This window comes from Artibeus jamaicensis, unplaced genomic scaffold, assembly GCF_021234435.1.
Source record: "Artibeus jamaicensis isolate MK-2021 breed Jamaican fruit bat unplaced genomic scaffold, CSHL_Jam_final contig_65, whole genome shotgun sequence".
NCBI classification, from domain to species: domain Eukaryota; kingdom Metazoa; phylum Chordata; class Mammalia; order Chiroptera; family Phyllostomidae; genus Artibeus; species Artibeus jamaicensis.
Window position 1 is genome coordinate 558981 of NW_026521913.1, and position 24700 is coordinate 583680.

The 24700-nt window shown below is 41.1% G+C and overlaps 1 protein-coding gene across 1 annotated transcript in view; it reads left to right on the forward strand.

Moving 5' to 3' along the window:
• The window catches only part of PCSK2 (proprotein convertase subtilisin/kexin type 2), a 371029-nt gene that overhangs the window by 309968 nt on the left and 36361 nt on the right, over positions 1-24700 (forward strand). The window contains exon 8 of the mRNA XM_053670931.1: positions 2652-2827. Coding sequence (XP_053526906.1) covers positions 2652-2827 — 176 coding nt within the window. The remainder of the gene's footprint in view (positions 1-2651; positions 2828-24700) is intronic.

Sequence of the window (24700 nt, forward strand, 5' to 3'; positions counted from 1 at the left end):
GCGTGATGTACACATCGCAGCTTGAATCACATCAGCCAGTAGAGCATTTTTACAAATGTGAAGACACTGAGTCCTAGCTCCCTGTTCTTCCCTCTTTGCCTCTGTCTCTCGTTCTTATTCCTTCTTTTATGTCCTCTCTCTGTGTGTGCCTCTGTAGCTCCCAGAGTACCCAGAGACAGAGGAGAGGCCCTCACTAAAAAACCTTTGGGTCACCCTAAGCCTGTGTCTTGGCTGCTAATGGTGCAGTAGCTTGCAAAAATTAATGCTGTGTCTCATTCAATTAATGTATGCCTCATTCCTCCAGAACGTAACAAGATTAAAAGAATGTCGGGAGCCTGGCCCCTGAATGGGAATGAGAGTCTTGCTTCCAATCTGCGGGTGCCCTTGTCTCTCTTGATGTTGAAACAGTCAGAAGATTAATGCACACCAGTTCTGATGTTCTGTGCAGCACAAAGGGAGGCAGGGAGGGGATGAAGAAGGAGAGAGACAGAGGAATAAGAGCTGCAAAGAGAGAGGGTACAGGACATAGCGGGATATATCATGCACTGGCTATATAAAAAAATCCAGTGTTGCCATTGGCTGGCAGGTTGTGGGGCAATCCAGGCGTACTTCAGCCAGGATCAAATTTGTCTCACCTTCCACTTAAGGTAGCTGTTCATTCATGGTTATATGGGCACTTCTGAGGTTACTTCTTGCAAGAAGGTGAATACCAACCTCTCTGTGATATTTCCTTGTCCACAAAGTGGGCATGACTTCTTACAAGAAAAAGCTGTACTATCTAGTTTATTCTACAATGTGTGGGCCACCTTTGTTGAGCAGATTTTTTAAATGACAAAATATACACAGACCAAAACCAAAAGGTGGAGTTTTAAATTTTCTATCCTTTATAAAATAAACCACAAAACTTAGCTCCCAAAAAGTTCAACCCCTTCTTATTTTGGATAAGCTTCCTTCAGGAGAAAGGATGTTAACTCAGAGATATTTGTTGGTAAAAATGGTGACTCGATTTAATAGTGAATGGCAGAGGATGGAAATCTGGACCTGTTATTATTTATTCTTTTGGGCTTGTTTCTGTTAGGGAGAAAATCAATCAAATAAAGTAAAAATACTATTCATTTATTCATAAATATTTATCAAGCTTAACACAAATTCCAAGCACCATGCTAATGCCCTGAGACACAGAAATGAACAAAATAGACCCATGCCCTGTACTCAAAGACCTTGCTACCTGGTGGTGAATGAAACATACAAACAAACCATGGCAACAGAAGGCTGAAAGTGTGGTGTTAATGGAAAACCTGGAGAGCTGGACCCAGAAAGGCTTCTGGGGGAATGGAATGCCTGCTGAACACCCGTTAGTCAGGAGGAGGGTGAGCCCTGGCAGAAGATGCAATGGAAGCACAAGGGGTGGGCTATGAGATGCTAAAGAGAAAAGAAAGACCCTTAAGAGGGAAGAAAATTTTATGTCAATTTTACATGTCCTGAAAGAACCATCATTGTCCTTCTTTAAACTGATTTGCATGCCATGTTAGATAGTGATGCTTGTTAATAATGTTCTTTGACCATGGGGGACAAATAAGGTGTGTCAGCATCCAAGCTTTGTGTGCAGCCCAACCCCTTCATTCCAAAATTTCTATGGACAGAAAGACTCAAGTCAGTGTACTAAAATTCTAGGCTACTTGCCACAAAATAGCATGTCAAGCAGAGAATAATAATAATATGGCCCCAAACACCAATGTTTTGAGGTTAATGATGGAGAGACAGAAAGTCCATTCCATTGGCTGCTGACAACTTAACTCTGGAGAGGCTTTTGAGGGATTATGTGAACCACAGGTGTCCAGAGGCTGGTCCCTTCTCTGTGTCCCTCTGCCCAGCTAGGTTTTCTCCACACACACTCACAACCCAGGACTGCAGGACTCTGCTCCTTGAGCTTGGCAAGAAGTCACTCCCACAAGGCATCAAAGAGTAACACCAACCTTACAAAGATGCCATAGGGGACAAAGAGGAGGACATTGTATCATGCACTCATCATTAGTGTATTTTAGAATAAGCTATGCAGCCTTTCTGTCCTTCCCAAAGTCCCTTCTCAGATACAATGCAACTGAAAGTTCCTCTTTTCCTGAACCTGCACTTATACACTATCCCTGCCCCGCCCCCACTGCCTGCCCTCTGCCCTCTGGGATTTCTCCTTAAATATCTATTATCTATTGCCTCCCCCTCACTGTCATGCACAGTAGCTTTATTTCCCCTCTGAAACTTGGCTCCAGTCAATATCTAGTCCTTGAAGGCTGACCTTCCACTTAGGAACAAACTTATCCAGGAATGTCTTGAGCAAAAGTGATTTTCTCCCCACAGGAAATTCTAGTAAAGTTTACTAGGAAAATATAGTCATGTTCAAATAGTTACATAAAGTGAGGGTGGGATCCAAAAAGGCTGGGTGGGCCAGTCTGTACCTTCTCCCTGATCATCTGAAGTTGTAAACCACACACTACACCCAAGTGGGACTCAGGATCTCACAGGGCCCCCCAAGGCAACTAGGGTACCCAGGATGGTGGGCCCACCAACTGCACCTGGGATATGAGCCCTCCTCAACCCGTCTCCTGTGAATCGGGGACCAAAATACTGTATTTACCTGCCACCCATGTCCATAGGTATCCGGATGCTGGACCAGCCATTTATGACAGATATTATTGAGGCCTCTTCCATCAGCCACATGCCCCAGCTGATCGACATCTACAGTGCCAGCTGGGGCCCAACAGACAACGGGAAGACGGTGGATGGGCCCCGAGAGCTCACGCTACAGGCAATGGCTGATGGTGTGAACAAGGTAAAATCATTCCTGTTGCCACACCCTGGCCCAACACTGGATGGGGGGCACAGGAGGTGAAGAAAAGGTGATGATAGAGGAGGAAAAGGTGAAGATGGCAGGGCGGGGGTCGATGGTGTGGCTGTCACCCTTTGCATTAGCTCAACTTCTACAAAAAAATGGACCCCAAAGTAGGCTTAGGAGTACAGGTTTTTGAAAAGGACACCTGTGAAGGACACAGGGGAGGTGGCCGGGGGAGGCAGGGGGCACCTTTAGATGCAAACTGATGCAGGCCTGGTGCCTGAGAAGGAGGGTCCTACAGTGCCCTGGTGCCTGCAGGAAGGGGCGCCTAAGTAAGGACAACAAGGCCCCACACACACACACCACCTCCCCCTCACCACTAACACACCCCACCCCTCCCCCACCCCCATCCCTGCCCTGCTGCCCGCGATGGGGCATCTGTGCAAAATGGAAGTAGAGGCAGGCACTGCCGCAGAGGCAGTAAACCTAGGGCGCTACCAGGCAGAGGTCTGAGCCACGGGTCTCCATGGCCACAGCTCCCTGACATTAGCACAGGGAAAAAGCCAAGGAGATAGGACAAGGCAGAGCTCAGAGAAACCAAAAAAATGTGTATCACTGTTGGAGTGAGTGGCTGCACAGCGAGGCAAAGAAAAGTCCCTCTCCGAGATCTCAGAGCAGGGGCCACCCCAGACAAGACAGCCAGGCTGCTGGATCAGAGTCTCTTGGTTCAGGTCCCAGTTGCGCTACTCAGTGTCTGAGTGTCCATCAGCAAGTGACGTGACTTCAGTATGCCTCAGTTTTGTTGCCTGTAAAATGGTGATAACAATACATTCCTCCTGGAATCATTGTTAGGTGTAAATGAGATAACTATACAAGTGCTTGGAACTATGAAATGCCCCACAGGGCTGATGCTTGCCTTAGTCATTATGGAAGTTAAACCCACAACCCCAAAACTTTGTGGCATGAAGCACAGCACTTCAGGAATTCAGATGGGCCCAGTGGAGATGCTGGTCTGTGCTCCACCGTTCCTGGGCCTCAGCTGGAACACTTGTGACTTGAATTACCAAAATGTTGTGTTTTCACATGTTCTGCAATGTACCGAATTCAGAATTACTCCCACTTGGTGACATCACACACATTACACGGATACACAGTCATTTTGCCGCACTTGGTCATTTTTAAGGATTGGACTTGCCATGGGGTTGACACTAATGTCCTCTTTGTACCTTCATTTGCTTGTCTTAATCGGCCATCATGTGGGAATCGCATCCCAAAGATTGCAACAGTGGTGCATAGAGTAGGGGTAATTAGGTCCTAAGCGAGGGGACAAACAAGTGTGAGAAGTTTAGAACATGGAGTTTGGAAAATCCATTTTAGGAATCATTAAAATTTTGCTTCTTAGATTTTGACAAATTTCAAATAGATAAAATGGCTACAGCCATATCTAGGTACATAAACTAGCACTATTAGAAATAAGTTGTAAAATGAATCCATTCTGTGTATATGTTTAAATTATTCACTCTGTATATAGAAACCACAAACTCATTACTTGTACATTTATGACACTAAAATACATGCATGGACAAAACACTGTATTTTTAACAGTAGCCTGAAAAGGTAAAAATATTAAAGAAAATGAGACCAAACAGCTGAAGATTACTTTTTCTTTTACATTTCTTTGAAGAGTTACCACATACCAAATATTGTATTTTTTTAACTATAGTCACTATTCCATGCATTAGATACCCAGAACTCATGCATTTATTGTATAACTGGAAATGTGTACCCTTTGACCAACATCTTCCCATCCCTCTACCCCCACCACTGTATCCCCTGACTACAGCCATTCTACTCTGTTTCTATGAGCTTTTTAGATTTCATATGTGAGATCATACTGTACTTTCTGTCTGACTTATTTCACTTACTGCCCTCAAATTCCATCCATGTTATTACAAATGGCAGATTTTCTTCTTTTTATGGTTGTATAATATTCTAATATATATATGTGTGTATACACGCACACATTTTCTTTTATCCATTCTCACATCAATGGACACTTGGCTGTTTCCATGTCTTGGTTACTGTAAATAATGCTACAATAAATATCTCTTCAGGATACTGATTTCATGTCCTATGAGTATATAGGGCAGGGCAAAAGTAGGTTTACAATTGTGAGTACTCAAAACACAGAGTTTATTCTTATATTGTTTTTTATTAATTATCATATTGTTTTCTATACAAACAACTGTAAACCTATGTTTACCATACCCTGTGTATACCCAGAAGTGAGATTGCTGGGTCATAAAGTAGTTCTAGTTTTAATTTTTTGAGGAACCTCCATACTGATTTCCACAGTGGCTGTACCAATTTGCATTTCTACCAACAATGCACAAGGGTTTCCATTTTTCCACAAGTTCCACAACACTTGTTATCTCTTGTCTTTTTTTTAATGGTAAAGGCTACTTTTTAAAATACGTTTCCTGAGGTCAAGAACACGTTTTCTTCTCCAGCTACTCCTCAGGAATAGCCTAGGATTTAAAAACATGGTAGACCAGCTGTTCAATAAATATTTGTAGAATTAATATGTAAATGAAATTTGGTGGCTGAAAATCATGTAAAAGTCTGTAACTGTAGTGAAGGTCTTTGGTGGCCCACCCCAGCTGCTGTGTTTGCTGCTGATGACTCACAGCTGCTCCTTTCCTGGAGAATTGCCCTAGCTGATGGGATTCTTCTCACCCAGAAGATTCTGTCCACACCCACACCCACAGGGCAGCCCATGGACAATGGTGGACTGATCTGAGGTAGAAACAGCCAGCCTGCTTGTCCTCTGCAGGGACCACTCTGGTGTGAAATTTATGCTCCAGGACCCCTAGTGAGTCAAGCCAATCAATGCTTACCTTTACTTACGACCACATCAGTTGGGGGTTCCTTTCCTTGCCTCCCCTGTTTTACTCCCTCACACACAGGTTTCTCCTGAGAGTTCTTCCTCAATGTGTCTGGAGCACCCAAGCCCCTGCCTCTGGCTCTGCGTCTAGGGAATCCACCCTATGATATTAACCCATTAGTGTTTGCTCTTTTCCTTGGCTTCCAGGAAGCTCAGAACTAAGTTTGTACCTAACAACATAAATATTTTCAGGCTAGATTTTCTACTACCTCTTTTCCTCCCTTCTCATCACCAACCATGGCCTCCAAAATCATTCCTTAGCTTTTGTTCCTACATCCATTTTGAGATCCTATGAAATCTAAGCCTCTGAATGCAAAGCCCTATAAGATTTGTAAAAGAATTGATGAAATAAGCTGTTTGATTAGAGTAAATTTGGACATGTAACAGTTAGATCCTTAAATTGTTACACTCATTGCTAGTATCAAGCAACTGAATTTCTCCTTGGGTAAAAATTGGGCTAGGCTCTCATCAACACTAAACAATAAGTCAGCCGCAGAACTGGGGTCAGCCAATGTTGGCTCACAAGCCAAATCCAGCTCAGCAGCTCTCTTTGCAAATAACATTTTATTGGAACATAGCCAGGCCCATCAAGGCCTTTGTGTCCTTCCAGCTACAATTTCTCTTCCAAGCAGAGCTGTCACAAGCTCCACTTGGGAGGAAGCCCATGAATGGAATCATCACTCAGAGTGACAGGCTTTTCTACTGGCCTGTCCACATCTCCATCTCCATGAGATGACTGGCATTGCATGAAAGGAGGTCTGCTTCTTCTGTACAGGAATTGTTTTTTAAGGATTAGCATGAACAAGTGGAGAACTGAGCTTGAAAGCTGGAAGACCTGAATTCTAACCTTGATATTGTCCCTCATTGGCTGCGAGACTTCACACTAGTCACTAAGTTTCTCCATTCCTCACTTTCTTCTTCTATAAAAATAGCCACATCTATGCTTCTCAAAGTGTGGCCACTAGCCTGCATAAGAGTTTATAAGAATTGCAGAATCTCAGCCCCACCCCACCCACCCACCTGATATATTAGAATCTGAATTTTAACAAGATCCCATTCATGTTTGAGACATGCTGCTCTAAATGATGTCTAGGGTATATATCATGTGACCCTAGGATAATAAGACCATAAGATATATTGTTTTTAAAAAGTTCACAGTGTATAGAAAGGGGCAGTAGAGGTGACTCATTTTCTGGAGGTAATGGTACTGCATACCCTCATTGAGGTGTTACATTGGATTTGTTGATGACTAACCCATGTACTCTAATGTGTCTCTGAGTTGGTAGAGCAGCGGCCCAGGTAGGTGTAAGGATGCATGAGGAATATTGAGGGCAATGGGATAGGTTCAGGAAAGACCTCATACAGACTGGAACTAGACAGGTGTTCTGGACCCACGGTGGTTGTAGGACACTAGCCAGAGAGTATGTAGAGATCCCCTCTAGGGCCCCAAACTCATGGGACATAGCCACTCTCTCCTTGCCTGTTTCCCACTGATTTTGTATATCCTTCTCTCCAGTCCATCTTTTCTCTTCCTTGAAGTTTATGCTCACATGGTACTTCTGCTTTGGCAGGGCCCCATCAGCACCCTCCTTTATCACAGCCTGTCAGCCTCTATCCAACTGCCGTATGCTCCCACTCCAATTGTTTACGGGCAAATTCAGCCCAATTAGGGGAGACGCCCTTCCCCCTGCTAGGTTCCAAAAGTAGGAAATGAAGTTCTTTTGGAGAGCTCTAGAACTTTAAGGGTCAGAGGACAATTAGAAGGTTGCTAGCACAGCCCTCTCTTTTCTATCTCAATAGCATCAAGTAACAGTCATCTCTACTCATGCTGGCTTTTCAGCCTCCTGATAAAGTTTCTTCTGAGCTGTTGAATTTTTCTAAAGGTCTAAACAGAAATGTAAGACCTATCTTCCTTCTCTGTTATAGATTTGTGTCCCCCAAAATTCATATGTTGAAGTCCTAATCCCCAGGATCTTAGAATGTGACTGTATTTGGAAATAGGGTCATTAGAGATGTAATTAGTGAGGGTGAAGCCATACTAGATGAGGCCTAGAATGAGGCCCATTAGGGTGGGCCTCTAATCCAATATGACCACCATCTGTGTAACAAGACTAATTTGGATATAGACACACACAGGAGGAATGCCAGAAGATGAAATCAGAGATCGGGTTTATGCTTTGACAAGCCAAGGAGCACAAAAGATTGGCAGCAAACCACCAGAAACTAGGAGAAAGAGATAGAACAGATCCTTCCTTCACAGCCCTCAGAGGGGACCGACCCTGCCAACACCTTAATCTTGGACTTTAGCCTCCAGAACTGCTAGACAATATGTTTCTACTGTTTGTACCACCTGGCTTTGTGGCACTTTGTTATAGCAGCCCTAGAAAATCAATACAATTTGCAGTCTTGAATGGAATGCCAAAAAAATGATTTGGCCAGGCTCAAGCAGTATGGAAACATGAACAGTTTTCCAGGTTACTCTTGATGTTACCCAGCTCTCTTTTGTAGCCAAGATGGATGGTAGTTGATCTAAGTACAATTTTTTTCTACTCATCTGGGACCTTGAGAGTATCCTCCCTCCATTCTCTAACAGGGTCCCTCAAAAGAGAAGCATGCAAAATTTCTCATGATGTAATACTAGGAGAGAAAAATGTTTCTGCAGTACGGGCAGTACCATATGGCATTGGCTCCTGATGACATCACATTGGTAACTTGGAATTAGATAGGGACATCGTCAAATAGAGATTTTGCTCTCTCCCTTCCGAAAGCCGGTTGCTAAGCATTTGTCAGCACCCTTCTGCTTAGAGGACCGCTGGCTTCCCTTCAGTTAGAGCAGTAAGATACCCGCTTATTCTCCCATAACAAAAGGCCAGCTTTGTCTTCAGGAGTGTGGAAATTCCCTTTGGGAAGAGGAAAAATACCTGAAACACTAAGGCTTTGTTTTCACCAGAACAACAAGTCTCCCAAGATTGTGGAGGAACAAGTTCTCTAAGTAATTCAAGTAAAGACCTCACACCTTCCACCATTTAGCTTTTGAGCATTCAACAAAAGGATCTCAGAAACACAATTATGAAATGGGAAACTGAGTCCTCGAAAGTGAACAGTATCCATGATGTTGGCTAAACATTGACACTAGGATGGGGCCTGTCGAGGAACAAAGTGGTTTTATTACAAGGTTATGCCAATTGGTGTTGACATTCAGCCTATCTGACATTTGAGTTCAATGCTATTTACAGAAGGGGGCGGTCTACCAAAAGGATCCCAGGGAAGGTGGTGGTGACATGGCCCCATTTCAATGCCTAGACCCCTAAGAGTTTTTAGGATGAAACTTTTATACACAGCTTGTTTCCTTATAGTATTATTCACTGTGTGGCTGGAAAGAAAGGGTTACACATCCAAGCCTAGAACCAGGTGACAGCGGTACCCAGGGGAACAGTTGGCAGGTGTCCCCCTTCCCCAGCACACATGGATTTTCAGGGTATTTTTTGACGCCCAAGGCCAAAAGAGAGCCAGGCAAGTAGGTGACATGTGCCCGCAGTGAGAATTTACAATGCAGACGGAGTTCAATGCAGCACTGCCCTGGGGGGCTCCTGTCATTTTCCATACCCTTCTGAACTCTCCACCGCATTTCAAGTCTGGGCATTTCTCTCCCCTCCATCTGTCGCCTCCTCTGCAGCCTCCCCTGCTGCAACTAAAAAGGCCTTTTCAAGTGTGATTGTTCTTCAAAGCACTCCAAGCCAAAACTTAAGAGAAAAATTGTTATGACTTATCTCCAGATGACAGCATGTAAACATTTTAGAAAGTGAACTAAGCATGATCAAAGGAAATATATACAATTTCTCATTTGACTTTCCCCCAGGCTGTGGGGATGATTCTTTCCTGGTTTCAAGGTGACATTTTTGAATGATGTTGTAGAGTTTTGGGAGTGATTACGTATTATGCATTCCTATTATACATTTCCTCCCAGTTATTTCAGTTATCTGATCTACTAGAAAGGAAAATTCACCTATGAAATGTAGTCTCCACCTAAACAAAGGAGTCAGATGATTACCTTCTACACAAAGGGAGTTCCTCTGCTTGCCTTTCAACTTTAACATCCTGCAAATAGGTTTTGTTTGACTGACATATTCATGATAAAAAGGGAGAGGAAAAGATAAGAGACCTTTATCTGCGGCGTACTGTTTGCCATAGACCCCACCACTCCCAATTCTCTTACATCTTCTTCACACAAAAGCATTCCCTACTTGGTTCCTTAGGGATTTTAGTTTGCTTCTCCCAAGTTTGCTCAGTAAATACTTGAGAAGGCAGCAAAGAACAGACAAGAGGAAGGAACAGGAAAACTTTTCCCCTTTATCTCAGTCTTTTCCTCTTTAACTTCATAGTCTACATGTTGAATTTACAGTTAAAGCAGTCCACATTATATGTTGGAAGTGGGCAAGTCAGAAATCCCTGAATTATGACATAACTAATAAGTAACTTCTGTCTTCGTTTGGGATCTCCCAGAAGTAGACCCTGAGTCAAGAACTAAGCTGAAGTAGTTAATTTGGGAAGTCAAGGGACCACCAGTAGTGAATAGGAAAATATGACAGGGAAGAAAAGGAGCAATTGATGGTGTGCTCTTGAGCCAGCTGTTGAGCAAGTGGAGTTTAATCCCACTGGGAAACTGGCAAGCTATGTAGAATACACACTGAAGTTACCCTACCTGATGACAAGGGAGCTGGGGTAAATGTCATTGTCTAAGTAAATGACCCAGCACTTTCAGCCCAGGGACAGGTGTGCAGAGCAGCCTTCATCCTCTTGGGGAAAAGCCCTTAGACAAAAAGATGCCTGTGCTGGCAATGGCTGTACAGTCACTGCTCTCTGGGTATTAAAGGGCCAGGCCATGTGTTTGCTGGTCAGAAAAAGATGTGGCCCTTGCATAGAGACTGATGAAACAACAAAGGCCAGTCATTGTGGAACACAGCATCTTATATTGCTTTGAAAACAGAAGGAGAATTCAGATAATAGAGGACCTTGAAAGTAACAACTGATTCATGAAGTTCTTTCCACATCTTGAGGAAATGCAGCCACCCAGAGTAACCCTGGCATGTCTTCGGCTGGCTCTGATGACTACACCCCAACCTCTTATTAATCACACTCAGGGTTGCTACCGCAGGGAACATCTTGGGAATATTTAAGGACAAGGCTATAGAAAATCCTCTGAGGCACAGATAAGACAGAGCATTGATTGTTTATTCCTTGAGGGGTTGCAAAGGGCACAAGCACGATCCCAGATCATCAGACTGGAATGTACCAGAGAGGGGTCACTCCCAAGAGACTGGCTCAAAAGCCACTATCCAGAAAGAGAGAGGGGCTGCCTAGGGAGAAAGTGATTAATCAGGAAGGGCCAGGAGAGTCCCTGGTGCCGCCTGCTGAAATTTAATCAGAGCAGTGGGTCTGACACAATAGCAGCAAGTGCCAGGGCCTCTGGCAGGCAATGAATGCCTCCTGCCAAGGAGCTCTCAGGAATGCTCCGTGAGCCCTGATTTATGCTCGAAAACCAAATCAAGGGTGGCAACTGAGCAGGGGCTGCCACAACAGAGTATATAGTTCAGCCTCTGTAACATTGTTGCTGCTACAATTGCTCCTTTCACTTTTGATAAGAAAGAGAAGCCAAGTTTCATGGGTTTCGCATGACTATGGCCCTCGGTCTGGCTTTTCTGGAGATTCTGGGACCCTCACTCCACTCCTGGTGAACTCCACAGACCCACGAGGGCACCAAGGCAGACTCTGTGATGCCCAAGGTCAGCCGAAGTGTGCAGCCCCAGCAGCATCAGCCATCCTTTCCGTCTGCTATTCTGCCTGAGGGCACCTGGAAGTAGCTCCTCAATGCACCTCCAAGGGGAGTTAATGCCCCAGGGCAACGGCCAGGCTCACTGTCCTGGTAGCAGTTTCTCAAGCAGTCACCAGAGGGACTGTGACCAGTTGCCTATGGGAGGAATGTGCTTGCCAGCTCGCACTTGGTTGTCTTTTCTTCCTTCCATCTCATGCTACCACATCACTCACTAATGCTTCTTGAGATGATCTCCCCCCAAATTAACTACCTGCTTGCAGTTCTTTGTCTCAACATATGTTTTTCAAGAAACATTAACTGGGACCAACCCTTTCTTCTTATAGGTGTGGCCAGCAGTTCTCTGAAAGTAAGCCCAGCTTCTTTCAGGAGGATCCATTCACCCATCACCCCTGCTTAAGGCCTCGTATAGCTTTACCACCACCTCTAACACCCCATGTACAGAAAAGAAGTAGATAAAGAATGAAAACATAAAACAGCTGCACAAAAGTATACTTCAATCACTGAAATTAGGGCAGAGAGAAAGTTTCTAAGCATGAACACAAAGGGAAAATATTTAACAAAAATAAGTAATCAATATTATTACATAATACCTTTAAAAACCTCTGCAAGTCTGGTCAATGTTAAAGCTGAATAATGGATACATCGGGAGTCATTATACTATTCACTCTACTTGTGTGATGCTTAACATCTTTCAAATCAAAAGGTTTTTATTTCACACTAGAAAAGTAAAAAGCAATTTAGTACATGGTTAAGTTGTCATGACTAAGAATATACATCCAGGGAAAAATAGAAAAAGCAATATTCTAATTTTATACAAATGGCCATTAGTGGTTTGGGATAAAAGCTCTAGGGACTATATACATAAAGTGTTTTTTTTTAATGTTCTACCTGATAAAACCTAAGTGAAATGAATAGGAGGAACTGTATCAGTCAGGAGAGGCTACCTGGTGCCGTGGTAACAAGCTGCCCAAAAGCTCAGAAGCTTCAAAACACAAAGTTTCCTCATTCAGCTGCACATCCATCATGGCGAGCAGGAGGCTCTGCTGGTCACCAGTCACTGTGCAGAGGGAAAGAGAACTATGCAGCATCCAGCACTGACCAGTAACTGGTTCAGCCCAGAACTGCTACGATGTGTACAAATCATTCCCTCTCACAATTCATTGATTAAAATGGCATACAAGCTCTAGCCAGTGTGGCTTAGTTGGTTGGAATTTCACCCCATAAACCAAAAGGTCATGGGTTTGATCCCCGGTCAGGCTACTTACCTGGGTTACAGGTTCAGTCTCAGTCAGAGCCTGTGTGAGAGGCAACCAATTGATGTTTCTCTCTCACATCGGTGTTTCTCTCCCTCTCTCTAAACATCAATAGCATGTCCTCTGGTGAGGATTAAAAATAATTTTAATGGCTTACAAGACCCCACCAACCACAGTGCAACATTGTCATAGAGTATGAATGGCTAGAAATACTCAGCAAACAGCCCCCGTGACTGTCACAATGGCCCAGAATAGCTGCTGGGTGACTTGAAAAGGTAAACAGTGATTTAATGAGGACAAATACAAATGTCAAAGACATTTGTGAACGGTTTGAATAGTATTGTTTCATGAACTGTGAGTCAAGAAAAGCAATATTTGTATGTAAATATATTGTTTTATATGGCATCTAAAATAAGTATGTAAAAATAGATTTAAATATTTAATGGGAAAACTTTTGCAAATTCAAATGCAATATACAAAAGAAATGAAAAAAATAGGTCAACATACATGCAGTATAGATGGTAGAAATTTGGTTAAGGTCCCTAACATAGGAAGAACTCTAACAAATCAACAAAAAGAATAGAATGAAAGAAAAAATAGGCAATCGCTAATATCTTTGGGGGCTTGGTGCTTTGCTACTTATAAAGCAAAAACACAAATAAGCAGTAAAAATACAAAAAGATAAATTAAATTAGTAATGGGAAAAAATATAACTCCAAACAGTGAGGTAACATTTTGCCCACCAATTCTGCAAAAAATATTTTTATGACTACAAATTTTGAACCAGATGGACTAAATGTTTTATTCTTACACACTGCTAATAAAAATATAAATTTTAATAAGCTTTTTAAAGAGTAATGGCATAGCAATATGAATCAAGAATCTTTAACCACTCATTCCTTTTCATCTAAGATTCCTTCTTTTAGGAACTATGCCTAAGGAAATAAACAAAGATACAAAGACATATATAAAATTATGTGCACTGCAGCACTTTATAACCTAGAAATAGCCTTCCACATATGTCTAGAAAAGAAGTAAATTACGGAATTTAAGAAGACTAATACAAATTATGGTGCAGAAGAATATTTAATTACATGAGGAAATGTTAATGATATGATAGTAAGAAATGCATTTTAAGCAGAGCCATAAAATCAAATGTATTTGATGACTCCAATTTTATTATTAAACCTGTTGTTATACTTTGCATTTATCTATAAAACTTGCAGGAATACACAAAACCTCACCAGTGATTTTCTAGTCATGGAATATTTTAAAGAAAAGTCTATCAATGTTATATTAAGATGTCAAGATGACTGGAAAATAAAACTTATTATAGCTGAGTGTTTAGGAAAAGGCAAGGTATACCAGGAAGCTGGCCTCACAGGCATCTGCAGATAACACCACTGGACGAAGTTCTAGTCTGGTCCTTAGCCTGGGTCACTGCACACAAGTTAGGGTACAGAGATTGATTCACTTTAGCCCCAAGCTTCTCAAAGTGGGAATTTCACTTCCTGGGATACAGGTGTTATGCTAGGCACATGCAGATTCACAGTTCTAGCTGCAACTTTACCTAGATTGATGGTAAGCAATGTGTGACTTTATTTTTATATTATGAGCACAATGCAAAATCTGCATGAATGTTTTTAATCTTCACCTGAGGATATGCTTATTGATTATAGAGAGAGAGGAAAAGAGAGATAGAAACAGAGAGAAAACATTAATGTGAGAGAGAAATATCGATTGGTTGCCTCCTGTATACACCCTGACTGGGGATCGAAGCAACCTAGGTATACGCCCTGACCGGGAATTAAAAATGCAAACTTTTGTTGTATGGGACAATGGCTCAATCAACTGAGCCACCCAGCCAGGGATGAAATCTGCACGAACTGTTCGAAGATGTTGTTTGTGATAGGCTCTTTAGGCTATGCCCTAAAAACCAGCAAATTCAAATTCATTGTCCTTTGCCGACAGATTAGAGCAGTTACTCAGCCTCGGCACCACTGAGGACCAGGTCACGTTTCATTGTGGGAGACTTAAGGAACTGTCCTATGCCTTGAAAAAGTTTAATAGTATCTCTGGCTTCTATCCACTAAATGCTAGTAGTGCATACATGTGCACATAGTTGTGACCACCAAAATTGTCTCCATAAATGCCAAACACCCCCTTGGGTACAAAATGTCCTGGTTGGAAAATAATGTAGTTAAATACCATCAGTAGGGCCTGGGTGAAAAATTCTCATTTGGTGAAAATTTTAGAGAGGCACTAATCCTGCTAAACAACAAAAGACTGATTTGAGGACAGAATTTAAAATTAATTTGTACCACATACTTAATTTTATCTAAATGGACTTGCCACCTTCAAAAATAATATTGTATGTCAGTTATACATCAATAAAAAAAATGGAATAGAATCCAAGGTGGCAGCAGAGTAGGTGGTACCTACACTAACCTCCCAAGACCAAACTGGAATTTCAACAAAATTATGGAAAAATCATCTTAAATAACCAACTGAACACTACCTGGAGAGAGAGGCCTTATAACCAAGGACATACAGAAGAAACCACATCACCACAGACTGGTAAGAAGTGCAGAGACACAAGAGAGCTGGCTGGGCTCCCACAGGTAGCAGCTGAAGTTCCAGAGGGATATTTCAGAAACTGGTGGAGGGGGTTCCCCCTGAGAAGTGTGAGGTCTAAACGCCAAGCTGTGATCCCCAGCCTGGAGCACCAGAACCAGGAAAGGAACCCAAATAGCATCTGGATGTGAAAAACAGTGTGGTTTCTGTCTTCCAGGAAGAAATGGCTAGAGATGGAGAGAGCCTCTTAAAGGACCAACACACAAAATCCATTTGCAGCCACTTATCCTGGGCTCCAGCAGAGGGATGCAGTGTGGACTAGAAACACCTACGTAGAGTCTGGGGTTGGTGACTTCGGAGAGAAAACTGAAGGAATAGCTGCAAGGATCCCTGTGCTGAGTCATCCCCCATATTGTAGAAATCCTCTTTTTCAGACAGAGAACTGCCTTCCAAGCGGCATCAGTCTTGGGGAAAGGCCCATCATGTGGAGCTTAAGTGGGTTACAGAGGAATACATTTGGAGGCAATTTCAGTGGTTAAGCTTAACAAAATCCTGCAGGCAGAGGAGGATCTGCAGGAGCTCTGAGACTTTAGCTGACTGTCCCCAGGGCTCAGTGCTGATAAAAGCTGGCCTTGGTGCACAGTCTGGTTCTTTCTACACATGAACAGGTCCAGCAGACTGCACACTGTGGGTCACTGATACCTCCAAACATTTTGCACAAGCCAGTCACAAACAGCCTCTGACAAATATCTGCACTAGAGTCTTTGCAGATCCACCTAATATGTAGAAACAAATACAAAGAGGAAATCAAAAATGGGGAGACGAAGAAACAAACCCCAAATGACAGAACAAGAGAACTCTCCAGAAGAAGAACTAAGTGAAATGGAGGCAAGCAATTTATCAGATAGAAAGTTTAGAGAGTAATAATTATAAGGATACTCAACAACATGAAAAAAGACATAGAAACCATGAAAAGGACCAGTCATAAATAAGAATGAAATATCTGAAATAAATAATACACTGGAAGGAATAAACAGTAGGTTAGTTGAAGCAGAGGACTGAATCAGCAATTTGGAAGATAAGGTAGGAACATAACACCCAAGTAGAGCAGCCAACAGAAAAAAGAATTTGAAAAAATGAGGAAAACTTAAGAAATCTTTGGAGCAACATGAGGCATAATGATATCCACATCATAGGAATACCAGAAGGAGGAGGGAGTGAGCAACAGATCAAGAACCTATTTGAAGAAATAATGAGGCTTTTAGTCAAGATGGCAGTATAGGCAGACATGGCTCACCACTTCCACAACCACATCAAAATAACAAATTAAATACAGAACAACCATCACTCAGAAATGTCAGAAATCAAGTTGAATGGAAGTCTGACTACTATGCAATTAAAGGAAACACTTTCATCCAGACTGGTAGGAGGAGCGCAGACACAGAATGGGCTGGTCCCTCACCCATGTGTGGTGGAAAAAAATTCAGGAGGGATATCTCAGGAGTGAAGAGTCCCAGCCCCACAGCAGGCCCCCCAGCCCAGGGTTCTAGTGCCAGGAAGGTAAGTCCCACAGCTTCTGGCTGCAAAAACCAGCAGGGATTGAGTCAGTGGAAGAAATTTCTAGAGCCCCAAGCAGTTCCCCTTAAAAAACCCACACACAGACTTACCTACTCAGGTTCACTTCCTCTGAGCTCCAGCACTGGGGAGGCAGCATGAAGGGCACCAGTGGCATATTAGAAGAGACTGAAATGTCTGGCATCAGGGAGAGCAGAGGCCATTATCCCTTTTCTGGTCCCTCCCCCAGCAGAGCTGACAAGCTGGTGCCATATCCGAGGTTCTATCAACCTGGCTAACACTGTTTGGTCCAATTTGGAGATCCCCAAAGACTCTGCCCCACTCAACTTACGGACCCTGCTTTGCATACGGATAGCTGGTCTTGGCTCATGCTTCACAGCCTCCTAAATCTTTATAAACAAGTAAAAGCCAGCCTCAGTGGACTCCAGACCAGGCACTAGCAACAGCCAGATTAGTTTCACAGCTTGGCTTTGCCTGGTAATCTCTAAACTCGGCACAAGTAGCAGCCTTCTCAGAGTGCTTTATAGCTCAGAAAGGGTGGCCCCAAGCAAAACACAAGTGGGAGCTGACCTTGTCCTCTACCACCCAGGAAACCTCAGGGGCAGAGCACCCAGTGGACAACTACAGACCACTTCGAGGTGCTGCCACCCTGTCCCTACACAGCTGATCCTCCATAAAAGGCAGAGGTTGGTACTAACTGGTCACAGCCAGTCCTTTTGGCTGACTGTCCCAGGTAAACCCCTAACACTGATCTGCCAACAGCAACAAAGCCTCAACTACAAAGGGAGAGTGTACTCAGCCCACACTAAAGGTACACCTCAAATATCCAGCTCAGGTGATATTTGGGAAGACTGTGCCATAGGACCCTACAGGCCACCTACTACATTAGGCCATACTACCAAGACATGGAGTCATAGCAGCTCTACCTAATACATAGAAATAAACACAGGGAGGCTGCCAAAATGAGGAGACAAAGAAACAAGACCCAAATGAAAGAACAGATCAAAACTCCAGAAAAAGAGCTAAACAAAAAATCAAGATAAGTAATCTACCAGATGAGGAGTTCAAAACACTGGTTATAAGGATGGCAAGGAACTTAGTGAAGACTTCAACAGCATACAAAACATCCAGTCAGAAACAAAGGTATCACTAATTGAAATAAAGGACAATTTACAGGGAAACAACAGTAGAGTGGATAAAGCCAAGAATTAGATCAATGATTTGGAACATAAAGAAGAAAAAGACATCCAATCAGAACAACAAGAAGAAAAAAGCGTCCAAAAAAATGAGGGTAGTGTAAGGAGCCTCTGGGACAACTTCAAGAGGTCCAATACTTGCATCATAGGGGTGCCAGAAGGAAAAGAGAAAGCAAGAAATTGGAAATCTATTTGAAAAAATAATGAAAGAAAGCTGCCCTAATTTGGTGAAGGAAATAGACATACAAGTCCAGGAAGCAGAGAATCCCATTCAAGTTGAACCCAAAGAGGATCACACCAAAATACATTATAATTAAAATGCCAAGGGTTAAACATAAAGAGAAAATCTAACAAGCAGCCAGACAAAAACAGTGAGTTACCTACAAAGGAGTTCCCATAAGACTTTCAGCTGATTTCTCAAAAGGAACTTTTCAGGCAAGAAGGGACTGGCAGGAAGTATTCAAAGTGATAAAACAAAAAAAAAGCAAGGACCTACAACCAAGATTACTCTATCCAGTAAAACTATTATTTAGCATGGAAGGGCAGATAAAGTGCTTCCCAGACAAAGTAAAGCTAAAGGAATTCATCATCACCAAGCCATTATTACCTTAAATGTTAAAATGACTTAAGAAAAAGAAGATCAAAAGTGAACATTAAAAGGGAAACAAATTCATTACCATCAACAACTAAATCTGAAAAACAAAGTGAGCAAACAACAAGGACAGGAACAGAATCATAAATATGGAGATCACTTGGAGGTTTATCAGCTGGAAGGGGAAGGGGAAAAAATGAGGGGGAAGGTGCAGGGATTAAGAAGCACAACTGATAGGTACAAAATAGACAGGGAGGTATCAAGAATAGTATAGTAGGAGACTTCTGCCAAGATGGAGGCATAGGTGGAGAAGCCGTGCTTTCTCTCACAACCAAGTTTAGAGACAACTAAATATTAGCAACAGAAAACATAGCCAGAACACAGAAAATTGAACTTTTCGGAAGTCTGATAACAACAAATTCTTCAGCCTGACCAGTAAGAGGGACGAAACTAGCAGCTGTCAGAGCAGGGTTGCACAGAAAAACTGGGTCAGATGGACTCGGGCACGCGGAACCCAGGCGCAGGGTTGGACCTAGTAAGCGACTCAGCCAGCGACCTTGGGGAAACAGCGAGGGAGCAGGACTGCGGGTTGACTGTGGTCGCACTTTCATGCGCAGATAGACAAGCAAGGGAGTGGGCGGCGAGACTACAGGACTGAGCAGGCCCCACGGCAAGTGGCAGCAGAGGGCACTGCCATTTCCCTGCTCTGATCCCACCTCCACATACAGCATCATAACCCAGCGACCTGAGAGTCCAAGGCTCCGCTACTCATACTTAAGGGGCAAGAACAGACCAAAAATGGCTCAAGAAGATCTCAAAGCCCCAGAGCCCATAGATCTAAACGATGAAGAAATAGCAAAACTCTCAGACGCACAGTTTATAAAACACTGGTGATCAGGATCCTCACAGAACTGGTTGATTATAGCCACAAATTAGACAAACATATGAAGGCGAAACTAATTGAAATGAATGGAATTGCACAGGAAACAAATAGCGATGAAAAAGAAACGGGGACTCAAATCAATGGAGTGGACCAGAAGAAAGCAAATAATAGCCAAACAGAAAAGAGGGAAGAAGCAAGAATTCAAAAAAATTAGGAGAGTCCTAGGAACCTCCAGGACATCTTTAAACGCTCCAACATCCAAATTATAGGGGTACCAGAAGGGGGAAAGGAACAGCCACCAGTGGAAAACTTATTTGAACAAATAATAAAGGAGAATTTCCCCAATCTGGCAAAGGAAATAGACTTCCAGGAAATCCAGGAAGCTCAGAAAGTACCAAAGAAGGTGGACCCAAGAAGGAACACAACAAGGCACATCATAATTACATTAGCCAAAATTAAAATGAAGGAGAGAATCCTAGAAGCAGCAAGAGCTAAGGGGACAGTCACCTACAAAGGAGTCCCCATCAGACTGTCAGCGGATTTCTCAAAAGAGACCTTACAGGCAAGAAGGGGCTGGAAAGAAGTATTTCAAGTCATGAAATCCAAAGACCTACAACCAAGATTGCTCTATCCAGCAAAGCTTTCATTTAGAATGGAAGGACAGATAAAGTGCTTCTCAGATAAGATCAAATTCAAGGAGTTCATCATCACCAAGCCCTATTATATGCAATGTTAAAGGGACTATTCTAAGAAAAAGAAGTTAAAAAAACATGAACAGTGAAAGGACAGCAAACTCACAGTTATTAACAACCACACCTAAAACAAAAGCAAACTAAAAGGACAGCTAGATCAGGAGTGGAAACATAGAAATGAAGATCTCAAGGAGGGTTAGCAATAGGGGAGTGGGAGGAGGAGATTTGGGGAGAAGGTACAGAAAATAAGTAGCATAGACAGTAGATAGAAAATTGATGGGGGGCAAGAATAGTATGGGAAATATAGAATCTAAAGAACTTGAGACACATGGTCATAGACTAAAGGGGGGGTAATGGTGGGGACAAGGGGTAGAGTGGAGGGGAATGAAGGGGGGAATAGAACGACTATAATGGCATAATCAATAAAAAAAATAAATTAAAATAAAGAATAGTATAGTAAATGAAGAAGCCAAAGAACTTATATGTAGAACCCATAGATGTGATATAAGGGGTATATTGCTAGAGGAAAGAGGGGTACTGGGTGTAGGAGAGCAAAGGGGGAAAAAATTGGGACAACTGTAACAGCAAAATCAATAAAATATACTTAAAATTAAAAATAAAACATTAAATTAAAATTTTTTAAAAAAGAAATGACTGAAAACTTCCCTAATTTAATGAAGAAAAAAGACACACAAGTCCAGAAAAATTACAGAGACTCCAAAACAAGATGAACCCAAAGAGGCCTACACCAAGACACATCATAATTAAAATGACAAAGCTTAAAGACGAGGAGAGAATTTTTAAAGCCACAAGAGAAAAACAGTTACCTACAAGGGAGTTCCTATTAGAATGTCATCTGATTTCTCAACAGAAACATTCCAGGCTGGAAGGAATTATAATGAAATATTCAAGTTGATGAAAAGCAAGGGCCTACAAGCAAGGCTATTTTACCCAGCAAGGCTATTATTTAAAATTGAAGGAGAAATAAAGAGTTTCCCAGACAAGAAAAGGTGAAGGAGTTTGTTAATACCAAACTAGTGCTACAACAAATGGTAAAGGGCTTGCCTGAAGAAGAGAAAGAAGAAATAGAAGATGACAACAACAGGAAAATAATTAAAGCATAAAATTGCAATAAATACATTTCTATCAATAACAACTTGAAATGTAAATGCTCCAATCCAAAGACACAGGGTAGCTGAATGGATAAGAAAACAAGACCAATAAATATGCTCTTCCCAAGAGACCCACTTGGGATCAAAAGATACACACAGACTAAAAGTAAAGGGATAGAAAAATACATTTCATACAAATGTAAAGGGGAGAAAATCTGGGGTAGCAGAACTTATATCCAACAAAATACACTTTAAAACCAAGACTACATAGTAAGAGACAAAGGCAGACACCACATAATGATAAAGGGAAAAACCCAACAAGGGGATAAACCCTAATAATTATTTAAGCAACCAACATAGGTACACCTAAATATGTAAAGCAAATCTTGATGGACATAAAGGGAGAGATCAACAGAATTACAGTCATAGTAGGGGATTTTAACACCAATGGATAGATCTTCCATACAAAAAATGAACAAGCAGACAACAACCTTTAATGACACACTAGCCCAAATGATTTAATTGGTATCTACAGAGCACTTCACTCCAAAGCAGTAGAATATATATATTTTTACAAGTTCACATGGAACATTTTCTAGAATAGCTACACGAAACTAGAATTTGATCACAAGAAAAAAAACTTTAAACACACACAAAGTCATGAAAGCTAAATAACATGTTATTAAACAATGAATTTTTCAACAATGAGATCAAGGAAGAAATCAAAAGGTATGTTGAAACAAATGAAAATGAAGACACAATAACCCAATCTGTGGGAAACAGGGAAAGCAATCCTAAGAGGAAAATTCATAGTATACAGGCCTATCTCAAAAAACAAAGAAAAGCTAAAAAAAAAATTTTTTTACTTTAAACTTAAAGGAACAAAAAAAAACAAAAAAAAGAATGAAATAATAAATATCAGAGCAGAAATAAACAAAATAGAGCCTAAGAAAAAAGATGATACAGAATATCAATGAATCCAAGAACTGGTTCCTTGAAAAGATAAATGAGATTGACAAACCTTTAACCAGACTCATCAAGACAAAAGGAGAGGGGACCCAAATAAGTAAAATTAGAAATGGAAGAGGAGAAATAACAACTGACACTGAAGAAATACATAGAATTGTAAGAAAATATTTTGAACAACTATATGCCAACAAATTGGATGAAATGGATAAATTACTACAAATTGTGAAACTAAATCAGGAAGAATCACAGAACTGAATAAACAGATTACACCTAGTGAAACTGGAGCAGTAATCAAAAAACACACAACAAACAAAAGCTCAGGACCAGATGGCTTCACAAGTAAATTTTACCAAACATTTTAAGAAGAACTAATGCCTCTCTTTCTCAAACTATTTCAAAAAATTCAAGGGAAGCAAAGACTCCCAAGCCTATTTTATAAGGCCAGCATTATCTTAACTCCAAAACCAGATAAAGACACTACAAAAAAAGAAAATTATTGGCCAATATCCCTGATGAACATAGATGCTAAGACCCTCTTTGGCTAAAATGCCAAAATATTTGCAAACCACACATAGCAATATATCAAAAAGCTCATAGTCTATGATCAAGTGGGATTTATCCCAGGAACACAAGGTTGGTACAACATTTACAAATAAATAAGTGTGATATACCACATAAACAAAATGAAGGATAAAAACCACATGATCATATGAATAGATGCAGAAAAAGCAAATAAAATCTAGCACCCATTTCTGATCAAAAAAACTCTCAACAAAGTGAGAAGAGAGGGAATGTACCTAAATATAATAAAGGACACATATGACAAACCCAATGCTAGTTCATACTCAATGGGAAAAACTACACTCCAATGTTTCCCTTAAGATTGGGAATAAGACAGGGATGTCCCTTTTATGACTCTCCTTCAACATGGCACTGGAAATCCTAGCCATAACAATTGAAAAAAAAAAGAAGAAGAAATAAATGGCTTCCAAATTGTAAAAGAAGAAGTAAAATTGTCTTTATTGGCAGATGACATAATACTATACTTAGAGAACAAAAAGATTCCACCAAGAAACAGCTAAAACTGATAAATGGATTTAATAAAGTAGCAGGACACAAAATTAATATTCAATAGTCAGCTGCATTTTTTATATTCCAATAATGAACTTATCAGAAAGGAAAATTAAGAAAATAATCCCATTCATAATTGCTTCAAAAAGAATAAAATACCTAAGAATAAATTTAAACAAAGATGTAAATATCTGTACTATAAAAATTATAACACACTGAAGAAGGAAATTGAAGAAGTTACAAAATAAGAGGATGTACGTACCATGTTCATTAAGAGGAAGAATTAACATCATTAAAATGTCCATACTACCAAAACAAGCTATAGATTCAATGTAATTCCCATCAAGATATCAATGACATATATCACAGAACTAGAATATCTTAAAAATGTATATGAAACCACAAAAGCCCCCAAATAGCAACAGTGTTCTTTTTTTTTTTTTAAGATTTTATTTATTTATCTTTAGAGGGGAAGGGAAGGAGAGAGGGAGAGAAACATCAAGTATAGAAACCCGCAACAGTGTTCTTGAGAAAGACGAACAAAGTAGGAGGAATCACAATACCTGATATCAAACTATACTACAAGGCCATAGTAATCAAAACAGCATGATACTGGCATAAAAACAGACACTTAAATCAATGGAACAGAAAAGAAAGGCCAGAAATAAACCCAAACCTTTATAGTCAATTAATATTTGACAGAGGAAGCAAGCACATAATATGGGCTACAGACAGTTTATTCAGTGAGTGGTGTTGGGAAAATTGGACAGATAATGCAAAAAAAAATTGAAACTAGACTACCTTTTTATGCCACACATTAAGAATAAACTTAAAATTGATTAAATACTTAAATACATTTAGTCTTTAGTTAGATCTGAAACCATAAAAATTCTAGAAAAAAATATAATCAGTAAAATCTTGGGCTTTGCTCATAGCAACATTTTTTTTCTGATATATCTCCTCAGGCAAGGGAAACAAAAGAAAAAATGAACAAATGGGACTACATCAAATGAAAAAGGTTTTGCACAGCAAAGGAAACCATCACAAAATAAAAAGACAACCCATCAAACGGGAGAACATATTTGCCAATACATCTGATAAGGAATTCATATCCAAAATTTATAAAGGACTTACAAAACACAAACAATCCAATTAAAAAATGGGCAAAGGACCTGAATA